Raw genomic sequence first — 11,462 nt, 5'->3', positions numbered from 1 at the left:
TTGAACACCTGAAGGGGGAGGTGGACCAGACCACAGCAGTGCTGGAGAACCACAGGGTAACAGGTTCCTGTCTGTTCTGAACACAGAACTTCACAGAGAGAGATTTTTAACACTTACCTCTAAAGAAAACCATCCTTGTTCCACCTGCCAAAGAACAGCAAGAATAAACATCATGACTAGAATCAACTCCTTCACAGGCAGGAGAAGATGAGTCCAGGTTCCAACACACCAAGCATTTTGGGTCAGGAAATGCTCCATCACCTCTGATATTTGGTATAAAACGGCAGAACACACTAATTGATATGTTCAGGGACAATTCTAAAGTGGTGAAATGACTCTTCTCTGCATCTTCCCTAAAGTTTACGTTTAAGCACATTGTCAGTGGGGGAAAGAACCAAGCACCTTGCTTAGAATTCTAATTTATTATTAAATTACATATCAAAGCCTTTTTGTTTAATACATATAGAGAATGCACAATAGGTGAGAACAAAAATAGTTACAGTTACAATAGAAGTTCCAAGAAGGTATATGAAAAGAAAAAAAAATCAGAAAGTGCAATCAGAAACTCATTTACAAGGTCTGGGATATTTTGTGAGAAAGGGCTTTGTTTTGGGTCTAGAGTGTTTATTTAATTGCTTTCCTCACTCAGTACCAGACAGACCAACAGCTGCTTCTGTACTCAGAGCTGAAAGCATCACCACTGGTTCAGATATGCATGACAGGGGAGGTGCAGGGCACAGAGATGTCACCTAGAACGTGGCTCACTTTTGGCTCAGTGTGTCTCTCACTGCAGTCTCCTGTCCTGCACGTTGCTCTGAAGGATTTCATAATTCAATACTGCCAAAAGGAGTTTCAGAATTATTTCCTCCTTCAGCAGTGACACAGCTGTTACCTCTCCTTCCTGTTTCTAATGAAAGCTTTGGGACAAAAAGTAAAAATAGGAAGATTATGCATCAAGTGATCTTGGGAAACAAGTTGCTACATTTAGGGTTAAAACAGTTGTGACTAAAGGAGCTGCACCATCAGAAGTGGTGGACCAGCCTTGGCTCCCTGCGCAGCAGTTTTGGGAATGCAGCACCTCAGGGGACACAGCCCTGGGGGACAGGCTGCCAACAATTTATCTGACACTTTCACACCACTTAAAAATCCACTTTTGCTCCTTCATTTTCAACATCCAGCAAGGAACTGACTCTTCTCACAGTAATCATAAGACCATTCAAAGAAAGGACTTCTAAACTACAAATGAGAACTCTGGTTGATATGAGAATCCAGCAGGAAGTCATCCCTCACTTTGATATGCTGAAATCAATATTGGTTCAGAAAAGATGTTTTGGCTTCCCAGGAAGGGCAAACTCACCTCCCCAGCAGTGCCTGGTCAAAGTCCTGCCTGCCCCTCACTCCTGCCCTGCCCGGAGGAGAAGCCACAGCTGCACCCCAGGCTATGGACACACAGAGCTGCTGCCTCAACACAGGGGTCTGGGGGCTGCCCAAACACCACTGCCCTGCTCCAGCAACCAGAGACTGAGGATCAGACAAACGCGTAAAGAAACAGCCTCAAGAACACAGGTAAAAACATTCCCACCCATGTGAAGCGTGGCAAAGTTATCAACACCATCCCTTGTGCTCCAGTGCCTGGCCAGCTTGGAAGTAGCTGCTCGTGGACTAGGAATAATAAAGCAGAAATTTAAAAACAGTGTGTGTGTGTGGGAAATGTGCCCTGCAGAAATATCATGGATTTTCTCCCTTCGTTTCAATGCTCAGCAATAATTTTCTTAGCACGGTTCTAACTGGTTGAGTTACGAAACTGCCTCTCTGCCAGGAATTGCAGAAATGAGAATTCTTTAACCACATCTTTTTTTTTTTCCCCTTAGAGCAAGAGGAACCACACAGAGTAAAAAAACTTGGAGGACATATTTAGCAACAGGAGACACACAAACCTATATTTTGGGATTTGAGATTAAATACTACAATCCACTGTTTTCATTTTCCAGCCCATTGCTCCGACCACAGGTCTGGGATATTAGAGATGAGTTATTAGGCTGATCCTCCTGAATTAGCAAGTCTTTGCCTCAGCCAGATGCAAAACACACACTCCAGGGAGCACAGCACAACACCCGCTCACACTGCCAGGGGACTACAACATGATGATGAAGGGAAAACTCCAAGGGTAATTAAATGTCTTTTCAACACAAAACTGACTCAGAACCAACACAAATAAAAACCATGGAGGGGCTGCCAACACCGAAACCATTTCCAGTAAAGCTTTATCAGAGATAATTCAGCACATTTCCATTATTTTATACTAAAATATATCAGTTCCTCCATAACATTTTCATAACATGAAAAATCAATTATGTTTACATATTTATTATAATCTACATATTTCCCATAGCAGCTTTTTCACACAATAAGATTAAATATATGCACCAAATAATCAGTTAAGTCCAGTAAAAAGACTTGTTATAAGATTAAATAAATGAACTTATTTACGGTACTGCAGATCTTATATTGCCAACTGTACAGCAACCAAATCCTACAAATCCTAAACAGATGCACAAGTGCTGATCAGGGTCCCTTGGGGTGGAGGAGGAATCAAAGAAAAGGCATCAGGGAGAAAAGATTTGATCTCCCAACACGCAGATCCAGCAATAAACCTCCTTTATCCATCGAGCTCTTGCATAAACCCCTTTAATAAACACTTCAGCTCCAAGCAGGAACATTCCCAAATCAACCAAATAACCACCCTTTATTTAAAATACAAGTCCCACAGTTTTACATGTATTAATTCCAAATGCTTCCTAATCCCAACGATGGGATGACTGATTAGAAGCCTTTGTTGACTTTTTAGCACAGAGTTATTAGTCTGCAAAGAAGCCTCCAAATCCAGACAAACATTCTGGGTGTAACAGTGTGGTTTTACACGCTACACAGGCACAAGTCTCTACTCCCCCCAACAGGTACTCACTGACACTATAAAATGCAGTAAAAAATTGCATCTGTCCCACTGGACTCTATTCCAGAGGAGAACCCAGACACTGTGTGACATTTGTGGGTGATGGCAAACATGGAATCTGTTAGGAGCACTGCCAGTGGATTGGGAAAAGAGTTAATCAAGTTCTTAGAAAGATATTTCAGTGCCTCGGCTTGAATTCCTTGGGTTATGATATGAGAGATGGAAAAGTGCTGTTGAAAGAGCAGAAAAATCCGTTAACTGGGGAATGTGCAACGTCAAAGCCATTCCTGACATCAGCTTTCTTTAGGGACACGAACACAGCAGGAATCTTTTTGCATGTCTGGACCAAAAAAAAGTGTTTTCCCCCCCAGGTAACAGTAAGTAATACTTGTTTCACTGTTCATACATTCAGCTCTTTACTAGGAGGAGTCATGTCCAAACCCTTTGCACAAAGATATGTTTGCCTCAGGTATAACCATCATAATTTTCATTTCCAATTGACAGTTCAGATTATATCCTTCTTACAGTGTAAAAATATCAGCGCTATCAGAACAACTTTACCTAAATTACAATATAGACTTTGCATCGTGTCTTCATAAAGACCTTTATGACACCAGCCAAAATCAAAGTATTTACACCCAAAAGATACCTTTAGGTGGACTCATGTTTGGTCACTTTTCAGATGACTGAACACCAGGGTAAACAGCTGCTTGGACACTGTGCTCCCTTTTCACAAAGGGGGACTTGTCAGTCCCTTTAAAGCCACAAGAAACCTTATGATCTCCCCTCAGAGGGTACTTTATTCATATTCTGTGCAAAAAAAAAAAAAAAAAAAAAAGAATGTAACAACCCTTCTTTTTTAACTTCGAGGAATTTGTGTGAAGCACAGTTCTCACAGCACAGATTATGCAGAAATAACCAGAATCTCAACCGAGAGTTATAAAGAATTACAGAACATGTATTTAGTAGTAAAGCAACCTGACGGCTTAAAGCTGCAATATTCTTCTCTCAGGGTGATAGTGTTCAGTACTGGGATTGGATTTCAGGGAAACAGGCTTCCTGCTGTTTCCACCCAAGGCAAATTTAACAGCAATCCTTTTCCACTCACCAGCCAGCACTGGATCTCCTCAGCACCGCTGAGCACTGAAACTGTTCTACCAGTTCTGGTGAGCGTCCTGTGTTTACTTACCTTGCAGGGAGAAAGGGAACTAAAGACAAACAAATCCCACCAAATTTAACCAAAGATGTGTGTGGCAGGGAAGGAGAAACACTGCAGCTTCAGCCCAAACCCAGTGTCACAGTCTACCATCATAAGCTCTAGACATCATGCTGACAGTCCCAGCCACGGAGAGCAGGCTGTGGAAGTCTGTCGCTTCCCCCACTCACTTTTCCTTGACTGGGAGGAGGGAAGGTGGTGATGAGTTTTAGCAGAGTCCAGGGGGGAAACATCCATCAATGGAAAGCATATAAGAGCAGCAGGATGGTACAGACACCGATAACGCCGCCCAAAATGAGGGAATCTCGTCGTTTCCGAAGGTTGATCCTTTGAATCAGGCTGTTCACTGCTGGAAACCGGTCTGGGAGGAGTCTGAGTCAAGGTCATACCCAGCAAATAGCAAATTCACTAACAAGCCTTAAAAAACCTGCATCTGGAAATCCCAATACTGCAAGAAATGCAGAACTACTCCCAAGCTGGAGAAAGCAGGAGCAGTAAAACCTGATGGATAGTGAGCATCTGTATTCACCGATTACAGAGCAGCAGAGAAAAGGGAGCAGCTCAGAGTTCACATTTACACAGAATTCATCACCTGATCACGTAAATCACCAGTGTTTAATGTATTTAATCTCCAATATGTAAGGCTTAGTTACTTTTAGTAATTGTGTTTAAATGAGAATGAAAAAAAAAATGGGGCAGTTACATAAAACATCTGTGGAATTTCTTTAATGGAATTCTGCTACTGGTGAAGGGAACAACCAAAGGCATTTGACTGAGAAAATCCTGCACTTTTCTTGGCCACACACTGTGCAAGTACAGCACATAAGGAAGAATTCCTACTGTAAAACCATGAGGATGTAAATCTATTTTTTAATGTACAAAATACAACTGAGAACAAGACAATCAGCTTTAGAGCTTCATGTCTTTAGAAGCAAGAATCTTTTAAGGTCAAAGCTTATTTAACTCTCTTTGGTGTTCCTGCCAATTGCTAACAACTGTAATGAAATTTATGGGTTACCAAGATTCATCTCTCCAGGACATGATGAGTCTGATCAAACGATGCCCTTATGACAGAAAGGAAGGAATAAGTGGGAAAACAACAAACATGCACGATTTGACAACCTGGTACATTCTTTAGCCATGGCACAGAATATGAAGAGAAACCAACACCACAAAATTTTCAGATCTGAAGGACTGTGACAGACAAGAGAAATCTCAGGTCCTGGATACTCTTAGCTGTGAACCACAGCAAGCAGTGATGTACACCAAGATTCAGCTTTTCTGAAAGCAAAAAGCAAGAACCGAAATGAAATTACACTTCTGCAGAAAAATGCAGCAGGGAAGGTCATAAAATGCTGTTGCAGATCTCTATCTGAAAATTAAGCTCCATTCTGCAGTGCCCAAATCTGAGCAAAACCAACTTATTCACCACATTCCCAATAAGAAGCTCCAGTCGGGTTATCAAATGAGAGTGGTGAAAAATTGGCCTGTTTGCCACTAATGGCAGGACAGGTCACACAGCCACTGATCCCCAGATGACAGAGTGAAAAATTGTACCATAACTCTTCTTCTGCACTGGCAGCACAAATTTTTAGGAAAGGATACTAGCCAAGGTATTCATCTTGCTTTGTATTGACTTCAACATCCCCCTCTGCGAAGTCATATTTTCTTTAGTTGCCATGGCAATGCTGGAGAAAGAAAAAGAGGATCAAGTTGTTGGTGCTAAGAATAATCCACAGCTCAAACAAGAGGAGAGCAAGCAGGCAACGCTTCTTTGGAGGACAATGAATGAGGTGAAGCAACATGAATGAAAGCACAATTTTTCCATTAATCTCCATCTTTTACACTTAAATGATTTCTCTTTTATATAAGCCATTAAAAAGGAAAAAACTGAGATTTCTTGAAACAGGCAGGTTTAGCAGATCTTCTCCAGCCCCAATGAAAACTGGTGCAACCTTATAAGCAATATAAGAATATTGCTTAACTTTTAAGCAATATTCTTAAGAATATTAACTCTTCTGGCTTAAGTTTTAAATTCAGAAGGTTGTTTCACCCCAGAAGCCCCATACTCACCTTCACTCTAGAGAGCACATGAGATTTGTGTGCCATCAGGATACGATGGCCACACAAGTATTAAGCAAATAAGAGCTGCCTCACAACTAAAAATCAATTTGCAAAGCAAATGTGCTGGTTGAGAAGCAAGAGCAGATTGAGACACAGCTCAAGGAGCCTCCCTCCAAAGGTTTCTGGACAACCAAGCTGGGACATGCAGTCACCAGGTCTTTGAACATGTTTAAACACAATGAAGTGTTGGGATGTACTTGCTTTGTCTCAAGATTGATGCTGTTCCTTGTCTGCAGGTGAGTGGGTAAAGCTTGGATTCTCCTGCATTGTCTCTTCCCAGCAAGCCCAGCCTGACTGTTTTCCATAAGGTGGAGCTGAGGGAGCTGATGTGAGGTCTCATCAAATGATGCTCCACCAGATTTGGTCCCATTTCTGAGATTTGGTCCCAATTACAAATATTTTCCATGTGTATATAAGTTTCCATTCTCTGTTTCTTTACCAATACATGCCCTAGCTGTACATATTTTATCCAAATACAAGAACACAACACGGGTGGAACATGAACCCAGAATTTTCCATTTCAAATTTAACACATTTGAGAAGCCAGAAAAAAGCAGCTGTGCTCTTAAAAATAAGATATTAAATGAAGATTAGAAGGAAGTGCTCAGCTGACAAGTTTATGCTCTGGATACAGTGATTAAGGAGGAAAAATATGGCAAATACTGCTCTCCTTGCTGGCATGTGTTTCAAAAACACACAAAGTAGGACATAAATACAACAAGGCTGGATCATAACTCAGAAAAGTCACCTCTACTGCTGTTGAGTTTATCTACAGTAATAACAATGATTAAAACAAGTTCTTGGACAAGTTTGTGAGCCTTAAATATGGAGGGGAAAGGTTCTGGAAGAATAAAAGTGAAGTGGAACAACACGATACAACAGATACAAATACAAGAAAAGGGAATTAAAAGCTGTAATTTCAGAGAACAGGCAGGAAAATGTAAAATGCTGCTTTTACCAGATACAGACACACAAGTTTTTAATACAGGTATTTTAGTCCTCTAAAGTAAAAAGCAACAAACTCACAAAACCACTACACAGCACACAGGGAATTTGGAATTACTAGGAATCAAGCTGGAAAACAGAAAATTTCCTATCTGCACCCAGGAAATTTGTTCAGTAACCTACAGCTTAACTCCCACCACCACACTGAGTTGATGCTTGCCCAGATGAGGTTTTAATAGTGTCTCTCAAAGCACTCCTGGATTGAGCCCCCTATTTTTATAAGATGCATCCAATGACTCATTGAGACATCCATTCATTTACAGAAGTGAAAATACAAGATGATTGCCAGTATATAAAGTGATCCTGAGCCACCTCCAAAATGCCTTTGGAAATAATTGTTATAGATTATCATGGAACACAAGGTTCCTGCTTTAACATCTGAGGAGTGAGACTGTTCATCTCACAGAAAAAGACAGGATGGAATGGCTTAAGTTTATGTATTACAAGACTGAAACCATCTTCATTTCTTTCATCCAAAATTTTGAAGAATTTAGCTCAAAGGGTTGGGTCTTACTGAAGAGCTCTGAAGAAAAAAAATTGGAGTAATTACCATTTTTATTATGACACGGTCTAGTAATGAAATGTAATTTTGATATCCATGAACAAGGGTTTAACTGGATTCTATCTATTACTAACAAGCCAAAATTCAACTAAAAAGCACTGCTGTTCATGTATAATTTGATTACTCAAAAAATGAGCTGGTTTACCTCTAGATTTGTAAAGGAGATTATTAAATTTAAGAACCAGCAAACACAGAGTTCCTGGGGACTAGTCCAGCGACTGGTCTTGTACAGTCTCAAGCACTGCAGCTCCCTCATATCCTTCACCAGAGAGTTTTGGTTTCATTCCCATCCCTAACATATGTTCATTGACTTGCTGCTGAAGCCATTGCTTCACTGACAAATGCATGTTTTAAAAAATTCATCCCCTTCTTCCCATTCACAGTATTGGCCCCACTTGGTCGCTCAGCACCGGGATCTCCCCGGATCACCACGACCTTCCTCGGGTGGTTTGTAACTCGACATTTACAATAAAAGATTAAACGTTTCTTCCCGGAACCGAGATGACCCTGATTTAACATTTCACTGGGAAACCAGCATGAACTGTTCTCAGAGCTGCACTGGCTGGAACTACTAGAGCTGGGTGTAAACCAAGTTTCTAAAACCAGATGGTATCTGTGCTGCTCTCCATATTCGATATTAAAGTACGGCTCAAGTACAACATTCAAGGCTGCTGCACTACTGGAGAAACCTCCTGTAGGTAACCCCAAAGCCACAGCCACAAAACACCCACCTATCTCTTCCCCAGATCAGCAACAGGATCTCAAATTCCTGTGCTTGCAGCTGTATTTCCTCAAAATTTCACTCCCATTTCAGGTTTGCCCTCCTTGATTGTTCAGCAGTCCTGTGGGTACGTGAGCAACCACATTTCTCTCTAAAAGTAAAATAACTGATATTTGTACATAGTTTGCTGTTTTCACTGGCATAAAACCACAGAGCAATAAACACCTCCAGCCATTATCCCAGTTGGAGAAGTCTAACATGCAGAGATGCACTTTTAATGCTGCCTCACTTGGAAGTGTTTTGACTTGGAGAAATGTTGAAGCTGTCGGTGTTTCACCCCACACAGCCACATCCATCCCGTGTGTCACCCAGGCAAATGCACCACAGAAATCAGCTCCTTGCTTCCTTCACCCGTGGAGACACATCAGTCACACCTGCACCGGTGAAGAACTAAAACAAAAGCTCTAGGGGAAGGAGCCACGTTATTAAAAATCAAATAATTCATATATTACTGAAACTTCTGCTTCATTTCGTATGCCATGAATCATACTTGCTTATTGAAATTCATGACAAGGTCTATGATTAAGGGAATGGACTCTGTGACTGTGCAAGCTCGAGCTTTAAATTGGTAAAAATTCTGATTGCATCACTTATTCTTTGAATAGAGCTATATATATATATTCATACCTTTAAATATGCACATGTGTGCGTGCATCACACACATAATCTTTCAAATTACTTTAAAGACTATTGTGCCTTTTGATGAAGCCTGAGATGAAAACAAAAGGGCAAAATGCAAGTGATTTTGCCTGGACACTCTGACAAGGTGCTTCTGAAAAGAGAGAAGACTCAAGAGAGAAAAGAAAAAAGGCTCAAGCCTCTCCATTCTGAAAATTCAATGCAAGTGAATTTTTTTCTTTTATTAAATCCTAATTATAACCTAAAGAAATACTACCAATACATGAGGAGAAGACTTTTTAAAAATTAAATCTATGGTTTTGGTCTGGTTTCAGTCCAATCTGTTAATACACAAACACTGACAAATCAGTGAATGAGGCCTCAGAAACAATATTACAATAAAACCCTAAGAACTTGTCAAAACTGTACATGCAAACCCATAAAAAATTCCAACTGAGCCAACATAAAAATACAAGTTGTTAGAAAACAAGAAATAAATCGTTTGCTATTTTGGAGAAGTGATAATGTTTGCAAAATGAAAACCTGAGAACACCAAACATATTAAGCAAAAATCTATGCTTATATTTAAATCTGGCCAAGAGAAGTGAACGCTGTTCCAAAAGAACTGCAGTACAAAGTATCACATCCCACTCGCTTCTGGGAAGAAAATATGCTGCAGTAAGAACCCATGCCACGTAATTCATTTAAAAAACTGATTAAAAGTTTAGTAATGACAACACATCTGGAGCGACAGCCCTGCTCATTGCTGCACCATTTCAGCTCAGGTGCCCATTTATTCCCTTGCAAGGACGTTTGTTCCGTGGAGGAACCACCCAGAGGACGAGAAGGGCTCCCCAGTTCTCTTTTCCACAGAAAATCAGAGCAAGGGGGTCATAATTAGTGGCTGTGGCTTGTCAACAAAAGCCTCTGCACCCACCAAAATATGCTTTCCAGTGTTTAGAATCGCTGCTTAATAACAAGCCCTGAAGAAATAAATGTGATTTCTTGATTTGCTCAATTAAAAACTAAGTAATGAGCTGCAGCAGATGCAAACCTTGAAGACAGAGCAGTATGAGTAGCCAGAATTAGCTAATTACATCTCACTTACTCAAGGAATCTGCACTCAAACAGCTTCCCCTGCACAATTTCCCCTTTTATCTGGGTTACAACAGACAAAGCAGTTGGGTAAACTTCCATCTGATAAATTCACTTAAAACCAGCAGGATTTGCCCCCAATTAATGTCATACCCCAACACTTCCAATTACGGGGGGCACAAGAAAAAGAGTAAAATAAAAAACTCACCCTGTTTTCAGCAGGGGTGGAATTGAATTAAGATGATATAAATGGAACTACATTTCCTGCTCAGTGTAGTTGCTAAACAGGCTCTTTTTGTACCAAAAGAAAAAAAGTGGAATATTTTTGGCAACAACTAGAGTTCATTTATTGTAGATAACAAATGATGCAAGGGTGACAGCAGCAAATAAGAAATCCAACAAACTTCGTGCATTTTCGAGATGGAATAGCAGGGACACAAGCAAGGAGAAGTTTTTAATGAGGAAAAGACTAGAACAGAAAGAAAAACAAATACAACTGTGCTGTTTGACAAGCATCTTTATGAGGCTGTGGTGGGATTGTATCCACATTTTCAGACATAATTGTACTGACCACTTCTGGTTCACCACTGCACACTAATGTGGTTTAACACATTCTTCCACCACGTTAATTATCCTGAGCCCACTGTGTGTACTTAAGCCAGCCAGCCCCTAATGGACACAGAGCCTTGCTGCACCTCTAATTACTCTTTCTGATCACTTATGCCAGTACATGCATTATCTGAAAGCATATCTTGCTTTTTTTCTTCCCTTTTTTGTTTTGGTTTTAAAGCAGTAATCTAAAATTTAAAACCATTAAGTTGACATTATTATTACAGTCTGAATTATTGGTTTGCAAAATTGCAGAGTTCAATGAAGATTGGGAAGGGCACAGATAATTTATGATGCTCCAGTTCTAAACTTTCTATTTCAGTTCAGGAAAGCTATCACTCAAGTATTGGAACCATTTGAAAAACCCAAAAGATAAATAACTATATAACAGCAATAACCTCTCAAGTACTTGTGGTAAAAGCCACATTACCTGTCTCTGCTGCACACTAAGGTGCTGGATACATGGAAGGATTACAGAAAATCAGGTTGTAGATGAGTG

The 11,462-nt window shown here is 40.4% G+C and overlaps 1 protein-coding gene across 3 annotated transcripts in view; it reads right to left on the bottom strand.

Annotated features, from left to right (window-relative positions):
- Positions 1-403: 403 nt before the first annotated feature.
- GOSR1 (golgi SNAP receptor complex member 1) overlaps positions 404-11,462 on the bottom strand; it is a 29,361-nt gene continuing 18,302 nt past the window's right edge. For 2 of the 3 annotated variants that reach the window (XM_051810028.1, XM_051810029.1), the window contains exons 8-9: positions 5,775-5,857; positions 404-4,530 (exon numbers count right to left, since the gene is read on the bottom strand). In XM_051810028.1, coding sequence (XP_051665988.1) covers positions 4,406-4,530; positions 5,775-5,857 — 208 coding nt within the window. In that variant the 3' untranslated portion in view covers positions 404-4,405. Of the gene's footprint in view, positions 4,531-5,774; positions 5,858-9,198; positions 10,824-11,462 lie in introns of those variants that run through there. The other variant, XM_051810030.1, reaches the window with a different exon arrangement.

This window comes from Manacus candei, unplaced genomic scaffold, assembly GCF_025592945.1.
Source record: "Manacus candei isolate 608988 ecotype Guabito, Panama unplaced genomic scaffold, ASM2559294v1 h1tg000076l, whole genome shotgun sequence".
Classification (NCBI taxonomy): Eukaryota; Metazoa; Chordata; class Aves; order Passeriformes; family Pipridae; genus Manacus; species Manacus candei.
The sequence above is the reverse complement of the archived record's forward strand: the minus strand, read 5'-3'. Positions and strand labels throughout refer to the sequence as shown.